This window comes from Sparus aurata, chromosome 7 (assembly GCF_900880675.1).
Source record: "Sparus aurata chromosome 7, fSpaAur1.1, whole genome shotgun sequence".
NCBI classification, from domain to species: Eukaryota; Metazoa; Chordata; class Actinopteri; order Spariformes; family Sparidae; genus Sparus; species Sparus aurata.
Window position 1 is genome coordinate 9,224,704 of NC_044193.1, and position 21,515 is coordinate 9,246,218.

Sequence of the window (21,515 nt, forward strand, 5' to 3'; positions counted from 1 at the left end):
GGGAATAGGTTTTTAAAGAGAGAAAATGCTGTGTTTTTCTTGACCAAACAGCAAACATGCAGCTGGAGCAAAAGTTACTCCGAAGGTTCAGTTGTTATCAGACAAAAGCCAGACTAAAGCTCAGAGGTGAATGCTCTCTCAATAACTTAAAGCACATGATGTGAAAAATAAAAAACATTTGGATCGGTTTGTTAATGTTCCCTCGAGGTGCAACCATCTGGCTAGTTTCAGTGTGGTACAGTACTACAGGAAATCAGTGGGGGAAAAAAACTGATGAAGGAGGATGCAAATTATTTCACTTGCTCCTAATGTTTCTACTTCTGAGAAAAGAAAAAAAAAAAAAAGAAACTAGGACACAAAATCCTAAAATAGGTCAGACTTGTTGTATTGTAGCATGTGGGAAACTCGGTGTGCATACAGTCGTAACAACTAGTAACTTAAAACACTATTGTTCTGCTTCTTACCTTGAACATGCTACTCCTCTGAGAGCAAGCCTCCTCCTCTACATGGTGTAATTAAATCGTAAACCTCTTTGATGTATCAATGTTTGATGCATCCTCGCAGATTTATGAGTTTATTTTTCCTGGCATCTTCAACATATCTATTAAAACACAACTCATCTCGAAAATTGAACTTAATAGCCTCGGTGATAATGAAAACGCAAAAAAGTTTCGACGCTTGTTCGCCTCATATGTGCTCCATCATTCATCTTACCGCAAATGTAGCGAAACAAATTACTTTTGCCCCGAAATAGAAGAAGAAACTGGACCGAACTAACGTTATCAATTGATTATTTTGACCATTTTAGGACACATGATTACAAGTGCACGAAAAGCCAAGTTTAGAGGGACTCTGTTTTATCTCTTGTATGAAGCAGCGCTGACTCATGGACACATTATTGGCTCCCTCGGCAAAGCTAATAGGCCGTGATGATGGAGTTTAGGAACACCGCGGCCGTGTGTTTGAAACAATGCAAGCATAATTTCACTTCTTTCAGTCGTATCAAAACACAAATAAAACCAAAGACTTTGGTCTCTTAACCTGATGGTGTTCTGCATTTCTGATGACTACTGGCAGATCATTCAAACTGCAGTTGAGAAGTTGGACTAAATAAGTAAATCGAAGACTTCGCTTTGAACTCTGGGAATAAGTAATATACATTTTTCACAACATATAGACTAAATGATTAACTGTGTCATCAATCAATCAACAAACGTTACCTGCAGCCCCATTCAAGGCTGTACCTAAATACCATACAAGAGTAAATGTAGCTAGTTATATCAAGATGACGTAACAGCATCAAATACAGTAAAAATCTTTATATAATGTTCAGAGGCTCCTTGTTTGCAGCTGTGTTTTGAAAAGGTGCGGTTTGACATGGGCAGCGTTTGTTATTGAGAGAGCATTCACAGAAGGAAGAGGAAGGTGGAGTGAGGGGGTCAGAGGTCAAGGGTCAGAAGGATGGTGCCCCTGTGGGGAGGGGATGGGCCTGATCAGTGTCTGCTAGGTTAGCTTCCTCTACTTCCCACACCCGCAGACCCCCAGAGAGAGGAGTCAGAGGAGCACATATTTACCATTGGGGAACAGCTGTGGGGCCGGGGGCTGGACACTCCTCTCCCCTGCATGCACACGCACACCCACACACACGCAGACATTGTAAAAACACCACTTTAGTTCTCTGTACACTTGAACCACGCAGCATCTTGCATGTTATGTAAATCATGAGCATGTGACAAAGAACTAATCACACCTTATTCTTAAATCTCCTTGATACCTTGAATGCATCATGGGCACAACTTCCAGGTGTCGCTTTTTCTTTTTCAAGAGAACTTTTGGAATTAAATGATGTGAGAACACAGCCTGTCACACTTTAAACAGAATAATGTGATTATGCTTCAGCTTTCGACTTACCAAGAGATGGGAGGACAACCTGAATGAGGGGCCTTTCATAGCGGAATATTTTATTGATTCTGTTGCTACGATGGTGAATCAATGAGAAATCTGAAAAGCTCTGAGGCTTATCGGTACTCCCATAGCGACAGCCAGGCGCAACGCTTTTACCCCTCAATATTTGGCACACGTGTATTTCCATTCCCTGCCTTTAAAGATGCAACAACTCTTCCAGTAAAGTGCCTGGTATCAGCATGCACCTTTAAAAGCAAGGAATGCAAACTACCATAACATTTTCAAAGGAAGAAGCATAAAGAGAAAGAAGGTGGGCTCTGATATTAGGTAAAAGTCTTTTCCTTTACATTATTAGAGACTTTTCCACCATAAATTGATGCAAAAAGGCACAAATTGGTGAACCAACATTCACCAGAATGCAGGAAATAAAGTGTATTACACTCAACGAAACCCGCTGATTTCTACAGAGCTAGATAGTGAGCTGTGATCTAGTGTGTTCTAGCTTCAGGGCTTACTTCCTGGTTATGGGCAAGGAAACTAAAAAAGAAGGATTGGGTGTCAGCTATTAAGCAAAACTGGACACAAGGCTCATCGGTACCCTATGATACATTCATGTTTGTTACAGCTATCTGAGGCCGCTTGTTCCAGTTGTCTTTCCATCTCTCGGCAGTACAAGGTGTTTGTGGTGTGACATGCTGCGTTCAAATCATTCAGTTCCCCAAGAAAGCAACAACATAGGAAAATGCATGTAGCAAAAGACTAACCCTCACACACATCAGTTTAGTGAAAGGAATGACAGGAGGTTGTGCCCATAATTCATGGAGCTAAGAATAACGTCGAAGAGAGTGGATTGTCTCTCTTGAACTGAACAAATCATGAATGTCCATCGATGCCCTCAGGAAGGGGATAATGACATGAGAGGATGAAATGATGTGGTTGCAAAAGAAAAGACAGCCTCTTACTGTAAACAACTGAGCACACAGCAGTGACTAATTTTCCAAAAACCTAACAACAAACTGATGATGACAGGTCCTCTTCATCTAAAATGACAAGAGTGACATCTCAAGGCAAAAGTGTACCTCAAAACATGCAGTCATGCGAGTAAATATTCCACACAGTGCAGACAAAGTGCAGTTTTATTGTCTTGCGTATGAGATGAGGCTTTTGTTCGTTAGTATGAGCGCTGCGAGCCTTGACAGACAGAGCGAGCGGTGGTTAGTGCTGCAAGCTGGAAGACAGGGACAGCCAGACTCATGTCGGAGCTTTATGGTGTCTTTTATGGTCAGATCATTTCGGAATTAATGTTGTTAGGCTGTTAGGCCAAGTCTCTAAGCACTGTCAGTGGCCCAGCTGTACAATTTATGTGCTGCCACTAAAAACAGTTTGAGAAAACATTCATCTATTTTTGTTTTTGACTATAAATTATGTCAAAATTGCGACTTTGAAATTATTTGCTTTTAATTCGGCAAATGTTACGAGCCAAATTTATATTAAACTACATGGCCCACGTATTGTATGCATACCATGTACACTCACCCATGACACAGCTGGGATAATGGATTGGGCCTTAAAGCACATCGACAAAATGGAAAAAGGTAAAAGGGTCTTTTTTTAGAATAGCAGGAAGGACTGCAGAGTTTACCCATGCATTACAAGAACATTGTTTCGGAATAAAAATCACTTCCAATCTCAGAAAAATAAAGCATGTAGCCTCTGAATTGGTCATTCTGTCATTCAGGGGGCAGGAGAGCTTCTGCGGTGCCAGATACGTAAGCAGTTGCTCAACTCTGACAGTCACAGGTTACCAACACCACAAAGCATGCACAGTTCACTGCCACAGCTCAACCAACGTGTCCCAGTCCCAACATGCAGCATCCAGGAAAAATGCTTCTCAGCAGTTAAGAGGACAGACACATCTGAACACACCAGCATGAATGAATGCACAGACCACCCCGAAATGAGAGCACAGTGTTTACGTTATGCGCATATGCATGGAGACTACGTGTGTTTACATGCATGTGATGCATGCATGCAGGATATGTTTGTGTGGTTGTTTGTGTAGCTTTCTGTTTGTATTATATAATGCATCTTTCGCTCTCTTTCTGTGTGTGCGTGCGTGTGTGTGTGTGTGTGTGTCTGGCATAGTGCGGCCAACTCTTCAGATGATTGAACTCCTGAGCAAGTCTGCATCTGCCTGCTATTTGTTAATGTTTATGATTTGCTGTGCTAACAGTGTGAATGCTTCCACATGATGGCTGCTCCTTTCAGATTTCTGAACTTACTTGATACAGAGACATTTAAGCACAAAAAACTGATTGTTTTAGGACTGTTATAGTCAATAATTTTACTTTAAAGGGGAATTTTGGTATTTTCAAACCTGGGCCCAATTAAGTTTTTAGAATCGGACCTGTAGATCACCTCAGCTGGCAGCCAAGCACAGCTGCCATGGCCGCAACGTAATCCTTCTGGGAAACTGGACCAAAAGTTTTTTGCTACTGACAGGCAGAGATTGTTATTCTTAGTGTCAAAATGAAGGTAACAGTTCCCACAGCGAGAGACCTTTTAGTTAAATAATAAGATCCTTTTTTTTGTAAAAACACAAGAAACATAAGAAATACAAGCCTCATTCAAGAAGAGGTCTTGCTCTGAAATGTCAAGAGATGTGAGTTGTTACGGCGACAGTGGAAAGAGTTGGAGAGAATAGTTTGGAGTTTTCTTAGAGGGGCTACTAGAAATAATTTATGGCTGGCAATCCAAGTTATTTTAACAATTGCGATTAGGCAACAACTGCAACCGCTCACCTCACCAGATTTCAGAGTGAGAATTATGTTTCTTCTAACAAAAAGGATCTCGTTATTTCACAAAAAAGGTTCATCTCTGTGGGAAGTGTTTCTGTAACTGTGTAAGAAACCACAAATAACAATCTCAACCTGTCAGTGGCAAAAATAAGCACTTTTAGTGAACTTAACTTTGACAGCTACGTTGCAGTCTTTGTAGCTGTGGCGCTGCTACCAGCTGAAGCGATCTACTGGACAGATTCTAAAACTCTAAAGCACGAATCATTTACAGACCAAAACATGTAAATCTATGGGCCAGGTTTGAAAATACCCGTAATATAATAACCATCATTAATGAATAGTAAAGAAGTAATGCAACTTTAGTTAATAGTTAGTTCACTGTTAACAAACAAATGCCTCATAAACCATTTATTAACCAACCATAAAGGTTTATAAACAACTTTATAATGGCCGCCCAAATATTGTTTGTAGATGAACCACACAGTATTTATCAACCACTTACGTTAATTTTTAAATATCATAAACATCAGAAGCAACAGCTGCATAATAAATTGTTTACAAAGTATTTCATTGTTTGTTAACAGTGAGATAACCAATAACCCTTACATTTATTTGATTATAGATTTGCTTTTCATCAAAAGGTGACCACCAATTTTACACGTTAAAGTGTGTTTACCGGTCAGGAAAAATACTTCTGTGTATGTGGAAAAAGTATAGAGTATTTTGTGGCTCCAGTTGAAGCTGCATATAATCACTCAGTGCGGTTGCATTGTGGGTAATGTAGGGGCCACCTTTTGAACAGTATACGACTGGTCTAGCATTACATTCCTATAACACTGTTGGGCTCATTATTCATTACTCATTACTCATTTAAAACAAATGATCAAAATCTATACAGCAGAACCAGAAATATAAACTTTTTTTATTCCATACATTCTTTAATACTGTTGCCTACATTACCCACAATGCAATTTAGCCACTGAGTGACATAACTGAAGGGAATTTATCAGATTGCATGAAGCTTCCTCTGGAGCCACAAAAGGCTTTATACTACTTTTTTCACATATGCGGTAGTTCTCTTCAAGACCTGTAAACACACTTTCAAATGTTAAATTGTTGGAGTTACCCTTTAATGATAGCTACTTTAAAGTGTTACCCAAATATCTCTGCAAAGTGTGTGTCTGTGTGTGTGCGCGCTTGTGTTTAAGAATGAGAGAGAGAGAGAGAGAGAAGAGTCCATGTGTGGCATCCATAAAAGCCCTGCAGACACTAAAATGTATTTCCCGCCTACATTATGATGCGAGGTATCAACAGAGGCGAGACAGGAAGCATAAAGAACCGACACCTCCAAACAGAGCAGCGTGTGGCGTATTATTACAGAATGCATGATCGAGCCTGGGTGAGGAGAGACACCACAAAATGAATGGAAATGTGGCAGAACGCATATGAACACACCCCACAAGATGGATTGAACAGTGAAGCTGCAGCATACTGAAAGAGCCCACCAGACTAACGACAAAGCCGCTGACGAGGCGGAAGCTGTTTTGTAACCAGGTGCCATGTTCCTTTTGGATGAGGTGCGTAGAGATTCAATTAATCATTTCTCCAAATCAACAGTCACACTAAGTAGGAGCATATCATCACTAAGCGTGGTTGCTATGGATACACTCTACATGCTACTCATCGCTGCTATACCATTTCCAAACGTGGCGCGCTGTGAAGTGATTAAAACTACATGTGTGGCAGGCGGTGCTTAACAATACAACACTCGTGGTTATCTTGCTTCTGTTATTTAATACTATTTTAACTTAATTCAGGATTAGAGTATGGGATCGTGCTTCCAAGAGAAACCATTTGTTTTTAAGCCTTGAAAGAAAAATGAATGTTCTTTCTTCAAAGCAGAGGTAGCTGCTGCATCTTGTAACAAGTCATATTTATCAAAAAACAATATGTTTTTTTTTTCAAGAGGGAGGAAGTATTTGTTGTCTTTAACCCTCAGAACTCCAAGCTGTTTTTTTTCCCAAGCAGGCATTATTTGCTCACTGTGGTCTCATTTCCACAGCAATATATAAGTCATGCAGCTCAATGGAAACAGCACAATCATGGCTAGAAGTATAGGAGAATTAATAAAAATGTCTTGTGTGCAGTATATCACAAAGAAAGACATTTGCAGGCTGCATTTATTTGATAATTGTAATCTTAGATTTGTGTGCTTTTCCTGACAGACGTGTTTTGTAGTACATGGTTTGTTCAAGGAATGTCAGAAATTCCTACAATGATTTCTGCTTTTCAGATTTTTGCCGGTTATGATAAATGGTGTAATTTTGGCGATTGTAGAAACAGAACATGCCTTTCAAACGTGCCTGCAGGTTTTGGGGTTCCGAGGGTTAAACCTGGCACAGCAACTCGACCTATCAGTGCACACTCCTGCAGCTTTGAAAGTGTTACATAAAAAAACAGAAGTTTCATCATGCATTTCTTTTGAATATTTTCTTGTGGTGGAAACTGTACACTGTTACACTCCTGGTGCACAGTGGTGGGGCCTTACTGAAGGTCTTCCAGTGTTCTTGTCACTCACTCCCCCTTTAGTGGTTCATTTGGCAGATTGTTTGTTTTATTGAGGTTTTATTAACTAATAGAGCATCTGGGAGATGGAGCGTCCCCGTGTCGACCACAGAGCAGCACTCCCTCCGCCTCTGAAACCCCATACTCTGAGGGGGAAATCAAAGATTTTAACTGGCTGACTGCTTCCTAATCTGGCACACCAAATGTGCATTCGCCTTGCCTTGGGAACAAAACAAGCTAAGGCATATAATTTGGTTGCGGCCAACTCTGTGGCGTCCCCCTGGCCTACCAGGGTACAGCAATAATGACAGGTTGGCTGACCAGACCTTGACATAGGTCTGGCTCTAATCAGGGCTGCGGTAATAAAGGGGATCCAGAAACACTGAGCTAATCAGCCGCTACTCAAACCGAGCTCTCAAACTTAACAGCCACTGAAACCAAGCAACCACCTCGCCAGTTTGCTCTGCAGGAGTAGCTTTTAATTCTATTACTATGTTTGTCTTCCTGACAATGAAAATACATCCGACTCAACTGACTTAAGCTTCCATTACTAACACCGCAAAGTGCAACATTAAATTGGCGCAAATGGGTTTGCTCTGTACAGAGAAACCATTAATGACACTAAATTGGGCATAAAATATCTAAAATATACTACACCTAATCACCTTTATTGTTCATGTTCTATGATGGTCGATTAGAACGCAATCTGCACACATTTATCAGGACCTGTGCCTCGACTCTACCACACCTGCAGGTCCCATCGGACAGGAAACTGCCCTTCAGAACGGTTCAATATGCATGAGTGGCTCAATGATTTTTACTCAACATAAGTCAACTGAGGCAAACACTGATAAATGCCAGTGGAAGGTTAGGTCAGGTGTGTGAGTTATTCCCAAATGGGAAGCAGCAGAGGAATTGACCCCTAATAGAAGGTGTGCATTCCGACTGCATGGCTGACAGACAGAGAGAATAAGGAGAGCCGTTGCACAGTGTACATTGAAGAGGAGGAGGAGGAGGAAGAGAGGTCAAAGCAGATGCAAAGACTGAGGTTACTGGAGCAGCAGCAGCAGCAGCAGCAGCAGAAGAAGAAGAAGAAGGGGAAGCACAGTAGGTGGTCGCCTTTTGTCCTTGTATGTCACAGATCAAAAGAGAGAGAGAGGGCTCAGGCTTACTGTAACAAGTATCCTTAAAATTGCATTTTATCGCCATAAACCTCGTTTCAAAAGTTAATTAAATTTGCTGTTGGAAATTGGATGCAGAGTTTATCATTTGTGCTTTTAAAATTTCCTCATTCAAAATCCATTACTTCTTGCCCTTGGTCGTTGTATCGGGGTGAGATGACTCACCTACACAAGTCTTTCCATCGCTGTGCAGGACGAACTTCATGTGGCACGAACACTTGGGGCCGTGGTCCGTCTCCTCGCAGATGTGCTGGCAACCCCCATTACCATAGTTACACGTCACTATCAAAGAGGACACAGTTAACATAAACTGCACAGGGTGATATACATTCTTATCTTAAAGTATCTCTGGCCTGTGGAGAGAAGGCAATAAATGAGGTTAGAGAGAGATGAGGGTATGACACGAATGCCCGCAGGAAAACACGCACTCTTCCTTATACACACTGTGATGTTTATATCGCAGGCTCAACTCCATTCAGTTCAAGTACGTGCTCAGTAGGCACAGCTTCATAGTGCAGTTCCTCCAAATAAGTGAATTAACAAACTCACAATATTTTAACACTGAGGAAAAGACGCCCACGTTACTGTTCCAGCTACTGAAATATGAATAATTTCTGGTTCACCATTTTTCTAAACTTTTGCAGACCAACAACTTTTTTATTGATTGAGAAAAAAATAACCGACAACTAGAGAGGCAGTAAATGCATACCTGCATCAAGGCCCAACATGTCTCCCCTTTAATTCACATACAACGGCTTAATCCTATTTTAAGAAGATCAGATTGCGTTCAACCCTGCTTAGTGCAGCGCACTTAAATCTGGATCTGCAACGAAATCTGTTATATTCACTCGGATATACTTTTAAAACTATGAAAGACACGTTTAAACCATTATAATCACCATTCTGAATCTCTATTATCTCAGCTGCACGTTGGTGGTACTGTAGTTGCAGGTTTCTATCACTATCTGTTACCATACAGCGCCTGAAAGAGACTGCTCTCTATGAAAACACATTTAAGGAGTGACTCATCGAAACCAGCCACCTAAATACACCAGATTTTCATGCATCATTTTCAATTCATCAGTGATAGTGATAATCTGTTCAGTAGTTTACATGTAGTTCTGCTGACAAACCAACCAATAAATGGATGAAACGACAATAATCAAATGAAATAAAAGTTACTTGCAGCCCTGTATTAGATCACTGCAAACCTAGACATCACTCAACATCTTCATTTGCTTTTTACCCAGTGAACAGCTGGGTCCAAATATGTGTATCATAATGTGAAGAAGGGCATGCATTGATTTACATATGCACCGCTTCATTAATCAGTATCAGAGCCTTATTCATTACTTACTCTCCAGATGAAATATTTTTATCCTCCACCACTAATGAATTGCATTGGAGTTAGAGACAAGCTGAAAGGTCACAATCTTCAAACTGGCCTTGAGCAAGTGGCTGAACTTCTTCATTCAGTGTACGTCTCACTGGATAAGTACATCCGCCTGAGAGCTACTGGCACAGTCTCCATTCTAATGCATATAATTAACTCTGCAGAAAACTTTAAGTGAACTCATTTTTTATCATTTAAGACATCTCTTACGGGAGTCAGTGAACAACTCATGTCAGTGACACATGAATGATGAGAAGAGTAAGATGTTGTAGGGATACTGTATGCGTATCCATGTGTTTGTCTTTGAGTGCAAATACATTTATGTGCTCGCGAGCGAAGGGAGCATTAACCTTGGCACTTTAAACACACCTGTGATGACAGAGTGAAAAAGAGCACGAGTGAGCCGAGGCTTCCACCGCCATCCTGTCTGCACCCTACCATCCCAGCGCCTTTTGCCCTTTTCCTGGGCTGTCACAGAAAAACTATAGAATAACACTTCTCCAATCCTTATCCAAACACAGACAAATCCCCCATCAGCCCTGGCCCCAGCTCTGACAGGATGATCTCCGTTGCACAGCAACAGGAAGTGTGCGCTGTCCATCAGAGCAGTCCCCTTCGAGTAACCTCCACACTTGCCCTGGTTGTGTAAATGATCGCCCCTTATTTGATAAACATGTTTTTCTTTATGAGGACTACTCAGAAGATTAGTCATGGCTTGATAACCCAACGTTAATGCCAGTAGCTTCCTTCAAATCTTGTCGGAAGGCATCTGTGGAATGAGTGCAATTATCCGTCGTCGGCAGGTTTCCAACCCCAACACCTTTTCACGAGGAGCCTATAAATCCTCCTTATTGCGTGTGTTATCATGTATGTGTGCGAGTGTGTGTGTGTGTGTGTTTTCACAAAGGGGAAACTGTGGCTGACACGACTTACATTTGCAGTCCTTCATGTTACGGGTGAGCTGGAATCCAGGTCGACATTCACAGGAGATGCCACCCTTCTGCGTTTCCCTACAGATGTGTGCACAGCCGTGGTTCTTGTCCATGCAGGTAGGTCCCTCCTTTGAACCATCGGGTTGCGCTGTGAAGGAAATGGGCAGACCAAGAGTGAGGGTTGATCTTTTAACTGCGACATGGATTACACGCTTTTTAAAGGAACATTTCAGCTCAAAAGCAGAAATATCTAATCCACTTAATTGTAGTGCTTTTTATACATCTACACTGTTTTGGTGTGAATTGTCGAGTTTATCAGATATCGCCAGTAGCCTTCTCTCAAATATAATGGGACTCAGCAGGAAATCATGACCCTGTTACTCAAGATAATCCACAGACCTTGTTGTGGGCAGTTTCATGGAGGAACTGTTTCCTTTTCTACCGAACTACATCGCTAAGAGGGAGGCGTGCATCATCTCATGATTGAGAGGCTCGTGCTCCATACGGCACGCCATGTCTTCCTCTCGTTATGCTATTCTCTCGTTCATGAGAAGGTGCACGCTTCCGTCTGCATGGTGCTATGGTTGGTGTGTGCAGTTTGTAATAATAATAACTTTATTTATGTAGGACATTTCTAAACATAGCTGGCAACAAGATATACAGTTAAGATAGTAAAAGAAAGCAGGGTAACATGGTTCTTTTATATGACAAAATAAAAACAGGTTAAAGCAAAACTAGTGAATAAATCATAGCACAAGTGGATAAAAGCAAGGCAGTATTAAAACAATTAACTGAATGCGCATTATAAGAAGGGTTTTATGTAAGAATAAGTAGCCAGCCTGAGATCCTTGGGTAGGGAGTTCTGAATATAAATGAATGAAAATGCTTAAAATTTGCATCCTTAGTTAGCAGGGAACCAGTAAGTCAAAACAAGTTTGGGTCCAATCACTGCAGAGCTTTGAAAGTAACCATTAATACATTAAAATCACATCTAAAACTGCAACCAGCAAGGAGAGGCAAGGACTGGAGTAATGCGGTCTGGTCCCAGCAGTCACATTTTGAACAAGTTGGAGGAGAGAGATGACTTTTTGATTAAAACCAGAAGAAAGGGCATTGCAATAATCCAGAGAGTTTAATGAAAGCTCGAATTGTATTCTCAAGGTCAGCTTGAGATAAAAAATGACTTAATTTTTTAGATGGTCCTTCGCCGAAGATAGCAGAGTTGAACAACTTTTTTAATTTGGTTCTCAAAAGATAAGTTTGGCAGAAAGAAAATAGTTCCTACATGTAACTGCTCACAACAACCTCCGTGGATTATCTTGAGTAACTGGGTCAGGACTTCTGGAAAGTGACATTGCTGTTTTTCATGTATTTTGAGCACCAGAAGCAGACTGCAATCTAGTTTAGCAGATATATCTCCAAAACCCAGCAAACCACACCAAAACAATCAGGCAAGAGAAAAACAAAACAAAAACATAGTCTTGATTTTGACCTGTCCCTTTAAATCAGAACATCATTCAATAAACCAAGAGTCTGGTTAAAAAGATTTCTTAAGGTTTTATGTATCACAGAGCTGGTAAGAGGAGTGAAAATGTTCAAATGCCTGACACGCATCCTGACCTTCAGTCACATATATGCCTACTGCTGGTGACTGACATGCCCAGTACCCCTTAACAAAGATCCAAGCACTTGTTGGAACATGCTCACTCTGCTTAGGCTATAAAAAAAAAAGGAGGCTGCCAACAGAAAGGATAAAACACCCAGCAGGAGCTGATCCCGTAGACCTGTAATTTTAATTGAGGTAATCCCCCATAAAGAAAAGAAAGGAGGAACACTGAAAAAAAAAAAAAAAATCCTTCTTTAAATTCTGACTGCGGAGACTGAGATCAAAAGGGACTGCACAGAAAATAAGGGTGTAAGTGCACGGTTTCATGAGTCATCAAAGTTGAAGCACTTCAGCGAGAACGTGAACAACTTCTGAAAACACCAAACGAAGGCAGTATTGGAAGAAGAAAAAAAGGAGGCTTTCATAATTCAAAGCTTGGCTAAACATGGATGCACACAAAAATGCATAATTTCTGTGTGATGTATAAATGCTTGATGAAGAGGTACAACAGACACTTCACACGCTTTTTTTTCAGGACCGGAGACCTCGGTGTCATCAATTATTGCACAAATGAACGCGGTGCTCCTCCCCTGCTTTGCTGAAACTCCTGCCGCTGCGAAACCCTGCCACCGCTACAGATGCAGTGACAAACCCCAGCCCTCTCTGGCTCATTAAAAACCAAACAGATCTCTCTCCTTTTCCTTCTCTTCTGGCGAACGGGGAGGCAGCGAGCGAGAAGACATCTCCATTAATGTCTCATTAAATCTGCCGTCGCACTGAAGGGTGTTTGGAGGTCTAACGTTCTTAATTAGTCAACTTTTTTTTTTTTTTTTTTTTTTCCTATAAATCTAAGCATTAGCATATGTGCGAAGGAAGTGTCAGCACCTAGTATAGCTCTGTAACCTTGTGCACTCTTCCTCTACCGTAATGTCCAAATGTAGCGTGTCAGTCTGTGACAACCGTGAGCTGTCGTACAGTTTCTCATGTGCGTCCCTGCCTCGAGGGCTACAAGGAAAAAACAATCTCAGCCTGACAGAAATGGACTATTTTTACATTATTCTATCCTTAATTACTTATTCATCTACTTTAACTCTCGCCACCAAAACCTCCTCTAACCATGCCCTCTTGTTTTCCACACGGTTTGCCAAGAACTCAACCTGCCCTTTTATGTATTTCCACTCGTGGCTGAAATCTATTTTGAGTCTTTTCTTTGCGTCAAGTAGCTGACGATGCAAGTGTGACAGACAATTCTGACCTCCTGGTTAAATACTTTCCATCACTTTAAGTCTGTCAACGGGTGTCACAAGGTCATACAATCCTCTCAGACTTTCCTGCTTGAGCTGTTGTCGTTCCTGCAGACGGGGTGAGCTATCAGACTCTAACTGCAGCGACAGCGCTCCCAAAGACTCTGAACAAACACGGGGGCGGCGCACCAGCTCTGAAGGCAAAAAGAAAAAAGGCACCGCAGGAGAGAAGTGACCATGAATGAGCATCAACAGAGCGGCTGCTGTAAAGTGCTGCAAATGTCACAGCGAGTCATGTGGATATTTAAGTAGGATGTGGAATTCAGTGGTCCCTTTCCTTGGCTTTGTGTCCATCTGAGGCCAGAGCCAGAAACAGACTTCTATGAACTTGACAGAGTATTGAATTTCCAACTAAGTAACCCCACCGGACTAAAGATTACTTACTAAGGTTGTATTATGCATCCCAAAACTCACTTCACTCCCCCTTTATTTTTATGCAGCCCCTCTATGCAAAGCTACAGACCCATCAATCAATAACATGTCGTGCTGGGGCCAGAACCTGGGCCTTCATCTCTCTGAGGACCAATAAAAGCCAAAGTGTTGACACAATGGTCCTTTTCTGCAGGCCAGGCCCAGCTATCATCCACCATGTGCTGTTCCCTCTAGCTGGCTGCCAAAGGCCTCCAGTTTTTATCATTACCAAATGATGGGAAGCAGAAAGAATAACATCCTTTTATACAGAAGTGGGAAGTTACAATATGGGGAAAGTACAAATACTTTGTGAATGTACTGATGTACATTCTTCAGGTATATTTTTTACTTTTACTCCCTAGTTTGTAACACAAATATCTGTACTTTTGCTACTTACAAAACAGGCTTGTTACTTTAGTTTTAATGCATTTGAGGGGAATGACCGAGTAGCTTTAGTTTAACAAGTCTACATTTAATAGTCTTTGAATTTTATTTATATGATATGAGGTTCACTTTGAGGTTCACAGCTTTGCACCGAAATGGCCAGCAGAAATGTCCTTTACTTTCTTACTTTTACTTGAGTTAAGAATTTAAACAACTTCTTCTTAAGTAAAGAATGTATGTAGCCACCTCTGCTTTTATAAGGTGGACCAGACAGAACGAGAGAAATAAACATAAAAGAACGCTAATCATACATGCCTTGATCCCCTACAAAATACAACTCTATATGAAGAAACGTATAAAGCTATGACGGACCACTTCATAGGCAGAGAACTGGGTCCAAAATCTTATAACTGTGAAGGAGTCTTTACAAATAGCTTCGGAGGGAATGACCGGAGTCGATACAGCTCAACACGGACAGGCGTCATCAAAACTGCTGTGCTTGTGGTAAAAAAAAAAAAAGAAAAGAAAAAAGAACACTGCAATTAACCAAAGAAAACAAGTGGTAGTTTTCCTCTTTGCAAAAGGAGCCACAGCTTTGCCCTCTGAACACAGGTCGTGACCTCTGTACCCAACACTACGAGTTAATGCTGTTGCCAGAAGCCAATAAATCCCTTTTTTGTTCCGTACACAGGGTCAGTGGTTCCCGACCTTTTTTGCTGTTAAAGAATATTTTGTTGTGACCTCGTCACACATCACACATAACAAGATGTTGTAAGCAGTCCCCCCAAAGACTGATTGCTGCTTCTCTGATTGTTCCATTGAATACCAAAAGAGTTCAAACGGAAACTTTAGATAATTAGCACAGAGGTACGTTCTTTATTATTCTGTTGATCATCGTATGACCCCTCTGATTTATCTTGTTAGAGGGGTGTTGACCCCCAGGTTGTACTATAGTAGAATGTGTGTTAAAGGAACAAGTCAACATTCTGGAAACGATGTCTAATTGCTCGCTTTCTTTTAATTAGATAAGAGGAATCGATACCATCAATGTGAAGCCATAGCCAGAAACTAGCTCACTTAGCTTAAAGGTGCTCTGTGGAAATTATGTGTTGGGCTGGAAACCGATCATTTTTTTATGTTAACTGACTCTGTTTCTGTACTAACTGTAGCTCCTGTTGCTCTCTGTTAGCGGAGCGGAGATGAAGCACGTGAGAACGAGCCACATATATAGTCACATTTTATTGGACTGTAGCGGAAAATCCGACCCGAGTCCTTCTCAAAGAAATGCACAGTCCAGCAGTATTAAACAACTGAAACAAATCGTCCACAGTCATGGATAGGTGAGAGAGAGACGGGGAAGGTCACGTTACAGCCTTCAACATACAGGCTTTTTTTAATTCCTTCAAAACCTGGCAATGAACCACAACTGTCTGTTTTTCTGGGACATTTAAGTGTATGCCAAGAGTAGTGTGATGCAGTCGTAGCGGGAATCAATGTTGTTTAACTTTATTATTAAAATCATTATTATTAATCATTATACCCCCAAAACTTGGCTTCAGAGCTCATGTTTTCTCTGTACAATTAAATATTCAAAACCTCCTGAGTTATTATTAATTTAAAGAGTTTAACAGTAAAAAAAAAATAATAATCAGCTAATCTGCGTCATCAGCTGTTTCACCAACTGTCCTCAGACCCTGAGTCAAAGAGTCAAGTCAGGAGAATCCATTTACGTGTCCGTCATGACTCAGTGGAACATCAACTGAATATGTGGGATGAGCTTCTACGCCTGCAGGTTGGTGCATCAAGTGCAGGTCACATCATATCGCTGCTTTTCTAAAAACCAGCAGGAGAGGACAAAAAAAAAGCAAAGGTACATTAGAATTTACTGCTGATAGCGACTCCTGCGGGCATGTGAGTCTGAATGGATGGCCGTGTGGAGAGATTGATTGGAGCTCACACATCACTATCAAAGCCAGTGGCTTGTAATTTAAACTCGATAGCTTGTGAGCTACGAATGAACAAGCTGTTTTTTAGAACTCAGTTAAACCCTACCCTGCTCAAAACATAATGACTGACACAAGTGAAACATCTTCTGGATTCTGCTGGACTTCTCAACTAAAACCTGCCTACCAAAACAACAGACAACAGTATATGTTCAACGGCAGGCTATGAGTTTTAAACTCGACACGCGGGAACTGCGCAAAAAGAAAAGAAGTTCAGATGGTGGTCCCGCTAAGATGCCGACTCTTGTGATCCTTCGGACAAAAGATCCACGGAGGCCACAAGTTCTTCACCGAGATCTCTTAAACCTGAGAACCATGTAGTGGCGAGACTGAAACAATGGGGCTGAAGTAGTCGAAGGCATGCCAAGGGTTTATAGTCTGCTCTGAGTGCTTGGGGCAGTGAAAAGAGGGCTCATGGTCCGTCCTGAGCTGCTGTCATACGTCTCAGAGGGGAGAAGGTCCCCTCTTTGCTCGACGCTGGCTGGAGAACATTAAGCAGCTAGCCAGTTGGTTACAAACTGAAAAGAAGGGGCCTAAGCATGGAGCCACCACACTATTAAAACAACATTCCTTCCTCTTAGATAATGGGCCCTTAAAAGTTTTAATAGGAGGATAAAAATGTCAGCGCATGAAAAGGAGAATGGGAAAAGGAGCTGAACCGGATTGGGTTGGGTTGGGTTGGGCTGAGCTGCGACACAGATGGTCAGACAGAGCAACGGGGAAGCCAGCCGGGTCAAGGAAGTAACTCTTCCCCGTCGACTCCGTTCATAGAGAGCAGAGAGAATCTGTCCAAGTGCTACTGTTTGGTGTGTTGTGCGAGCGCTGATTCTCTCCAGCTCCCCAAGGCCTTGTTGAGGCTGCTCATTTCACTCCCTATTGCAGCAAGGAGCCAATGAGAGCATAAACAACCCCGAGAATGGAAAAGAGAGCGGAGCGCGTTGAGGACGGATATATGTGGCTCCCAAAGTGCTTAATGTACAGCTTTTATTAGTATACGGTGCTCCTGAGGTTGAACCAAAGCACATATAGTTTCCATATGCTCCAAAACAAGCCAAGCATAGTTTTATCATCAGTCGAAACAGCTGTACGGTTGAGATATACGTCAAGGATTTGAGGACCACGGGTGTCGCGATAAGCCGATATTGACGTTAATGTGATAGGGAAATAATACAAACTCTGTATAACTCTGTGTAACTGAATAAATTAGCTGTTCACAGACGGAAAATAAGGTCCCCCGGAATGCTGTTTGAAGCTAAAACGATGGCAGGGTCCGCCAAATATTAACAAAGGAGAACAGTATGAAATTGTGTTGTCCCTTAATGTCAGTATGTGTATTCAGCTTTTTCAGTCCTAAAAACAAAGATAATTTGTTTATTTGCGTATGAAAATCAATCAATTTGAGATTTGTCTCTTCTAATTAAAATTTCTTCCCAAAAACTAACCAGTGCATCTTCATTGTTGCAGCTCTACGTTATTATGCTCATGAAAAGCCCTCTCATGAATCTCATGAATTTCTACTGCCAAGCGTCTAGTGGCAGAAATATACAAATTTGTTCATTGTGGAAACTGTGTGCTTGTGCAGGTATTTGCATTAATGTATGTGGAAGATGTGTATTTGCATAATGTATGCATGTTGCATGCGCACTTGTGTGCGTCTGCCCATCTGTGTCACACACAGTTGTGCAGCACCTGCTGGGGACGCGCCACTCTCGCCTTCACTCCTCCCCTCATTCTATCAAGGTCACCTCACTGTGCGACGTCCCAGAGGAGCCGGGCATCCTGCCGACAGCACGGGCAACATGGCAGCAGCAGAGCACGGCAGAGCTTTCTTTAATAAAGAGATACAAAAGATAGGAGATACAGTATGTTATTACAGAGCCGCATTCTTTCCAAAATCAAAGGGAGAGGCAGCTGAAGAAGGCATCTGTCTCCGCAGAGCTCAGTCTGGCCCTCTGGTTAAAGCCATGACAGCCAAGTGTTAGTGGAAAAACCCCACTGGCACTCAGGCAGTCCGCAGCAGCATGCTGGGCCGGGCAGCTTAGAGATGGCCTTCAACAAACCCACGAGCAAAAGGGATGCCCGTCTCAAATGAGGTACGGAGAATTCGGTGGCAAGGCAGCCAACATTTGCTGAAGCCTAAGCCACTGATGTATATTTGTTCAAGGGTGGAGGTGAGAAGGGGTGGGGGCACCGGGGTTTGGTAAAGTCTGGACAAAGAGAGAAGACGAGGGAAGATGTTGAAAAGGAGAAAGAACAGAAAAAAATGAGTGTCCCGCGTGTCTTCGTCTCTGCTGCTGGACTAACGGGACAGACATAATAGGTAGCAAAGGGAGCACGAGGCGTTCCCTTCGCTCCACTTCCTTAGAATAGGAAAAGAGCCTGGTTATACGGTTGGGCTGCAGAGCAATGGAGCAGTGACTTCTGCACTTGTAAAAACAGTTCTGTGGCCAACGCACAGACAGGCGGGCAGGCCTGCTGAGAAACAACAGGGGAACATGTAAGAAGCATGTCGGCTTCTGCGCAGTGGGACACCCGAGACATGAACATACATAAAAGCCCATAAAACGTACAAATGGTAATATATTTGACTTCTCTGCTTTAAACATTGCCTCATTTGAATTGGTGGAAACTGGCCCTTCAGCACCGCATGACTTCATGAAATTAAAACGCACAACAGTCTAAATGGATACTGCACTGCGAGAAAGTAGGTTATTTTATCCATTTACGATAAGAAAAAACAACAATAAAACCGGGGTTCAATAACCCTGCGCCTGATTTCACGCAGAAAGAATGTCGTGGCTGGAGAGCAAAACCAACTGAGAATATGATGCGTCCATTTTCTATGGATTTGATCACATTTATTTGAAAATTCCTCGCACCGCTGCAGTTCTGGCCAGCACATAAAACACATATCCTGGAGTCAACACGCCACATTCTGCATCTAAATGTCATAACACAACATGTCTGAATTTGCCTCCAGCTGGATTAAAATGAAAATTACTAAGTCGAGGGCTTGTGCGCACGTGTGTGTGCGCGCTTGCGTTCGATTATGCCCATCATGTCCATTGTGTTCATGTTGGAGTCTGAGAGAGAGGAGGAGTGAGAGAGACAGAGGAGATATTGCCTGCAAGGGGTAACAACCCCTTTGGGAAGCTAATGAAAGCTGTAAACACAGGAAGAGGTTCTCATTGACAAAGTAAACATTTCCTGGAAAGACAAGGCCTACTGTAGAGAAAAGGAGCAATGCTGGTATTCATAGTCAGGTGACGAGGCTGATACTGAAACTTTTAACGTTTGAAGCAGTTATCGCGTTGGCCGACCTGAACACTTTGTTCTCTGTTCTACACTTTCTTTAAAATGTCTGACTCTTTGTTGTTTCCAGTAAAGTAATAAAAAGTTATCTTTCCTCACGATAGACCTCCTTCGTGACTGGCCACTGCTTGCTGTTAATCTAAATTCAACTGTTTGTGTTTGTGCAGACTCGAGTGCAGAGGCCTATTTACAGATTTCCTCCAGCAGCGAAAGGTGACAGTACAGCTCCGAGGCTCATATAATCGAAGTTTTCTCTGCAATGAGCTTCAGACACTCTAATGTAATCATCAGATCGGTGTGAACTTTCAGACTGCTCGCGGCTGTAGCACATCTCTCTGCACAATGCCAGACACGCACACTCTGACATATTGATTGGCAGAGTGACAGGAAGTTTGATCCAGAGGACTCGACTTCTTGTTAAAAGTTGCAGTTCTCTTTTCGCTTGTGCAAGTTCAACTTGTTCAGCGCTGCTGTCTCACAACGGAACTCTGCAGAGCTGATGATTCCTCTTCATCATGTGATCTTATTATGCAGGGGCGCCAAGACTTTTTCCCTTGGAAGGCCAAAACTGAAACTTAATGGTGGGCCATGGTCCAAAAGCAAACACCAATTTTATTGTGTTATTAAGATGAGAAATGGTACAAGGATCCCAAGTTCCCTTAATTAACTGACTTCTGGGGCTTTTCCATACACATGTGCTAGCTCGGCTTGATTCAGTGAGACTCGGCATATCAGCCCAGTGTGGCAGGGATGCAAATAGTCCTTCTCCCCACAGTACTGTTGACAAATAGCCACTAACAAAGCTCCACTAATTCGGTGACAAACATGTTTCATTTCCTAGGATTTTTTCACAAGAGTCTGTCGGCTAATTAACCATTTTTATTATGAAGCAGCAAAATCAAGAAATGTTGGATTTTCACCCGCAGTAATTCCTGAAACAGCTGAAGCAAACATGATGAAACTGTTAAATACTGCAGATATCTAAAAAAGTGGGGGGAAAATTCAAATTCAAACCACAAAGATTCAGTAAAAGCTACACAATTAATCAGAGCTAAACACACGCACTTTTAAAAACGTCTTTCTCTAAGGTTTCCTGCACGGACACACAAGATGAGTTGCCCAACACACACTTGTTTCAAGGACACAAGATTAGTTGTAGTCATGAGACGTCAACGCAGCCCGTTTGGAAGCGACTTTGGAGAGGGTCCTTTGGCTAGGCTCGGTTCAGAGCAGTAAAACTGGTAATCGGCATGGCTTGATTTGACTCAGCATGGCCAAAAGTGCCAGTGGAATGTTTCCTACTTGTATAAAGAAATTGTATTTTATCTTTTTAGTTGTTTTTTATTATAAAAATTTAACAACATAAGCAATGATTGCATTATGTTTTTTAAAAGTTTTTCCCAACTAGAAACATCAGTCAGGCCACACAACTTTGGCCCATGATACCCATGTCTAGCCCTGATATCATCTATATTGCGGACTGAAGACGATAAGACTGAATACAAGATTTATTACATGTGACTTGCATAACAGCCCATCAGTGCACACTTTAGGTAATCGCCTTACCGGATATTCAGAAATGTGCAGGACTAAAATTATGGATGTGTGGGCTGACTGAGACTGAAATTCCAGCTTTGCAATGTGCTGGATCGCGTCTCACGCACATACAGTATAGTGCGTTCCTGCTATCCTCCTATATGAGCGAGACAATAAATCAAATG

The 21,515-nt window shown here is 41.9% G+C and overlaps 1 protein-coding gene across 3 annotated transcripts in view; it reads right to left on the reverse strand.

The window, feature by feature from the left end:
* Window positions 1-21,515, reverse strand: part of scube3 (signal peptide, CUB domain, EGF-like 3) — an 88,839-nt gene that overhangs the window by 25,787 nt on the left and 41,537 nt on the right. Inside the window, exons 5-7 of one of the 3 annotated variants that reach the window (XM_030422264.1) lie at window positions 10,776-10,922; window positions 8,615-8,731; window positions 1,575-1,619 (exon numbers count right to left, since the gene is read on the reverse strand). In XM_030422264.1, coding sequence (XP_030278124.1) covers window positions 1,575-1,619; window positions 8,615-8,731; window positions 10,776-10,922 — 309 coding nt within the window. Of the gene's footprint in view, window positions 1-1,574; window positions 1,638-8,614; window positions 8,732-10,775; window positions 10,923-21,515 lie in introns of all 3 variants that reach the window. The other 2 variants (XM_030422263.1, XM_030422266.1) reach the window with 2 other exon arrangements.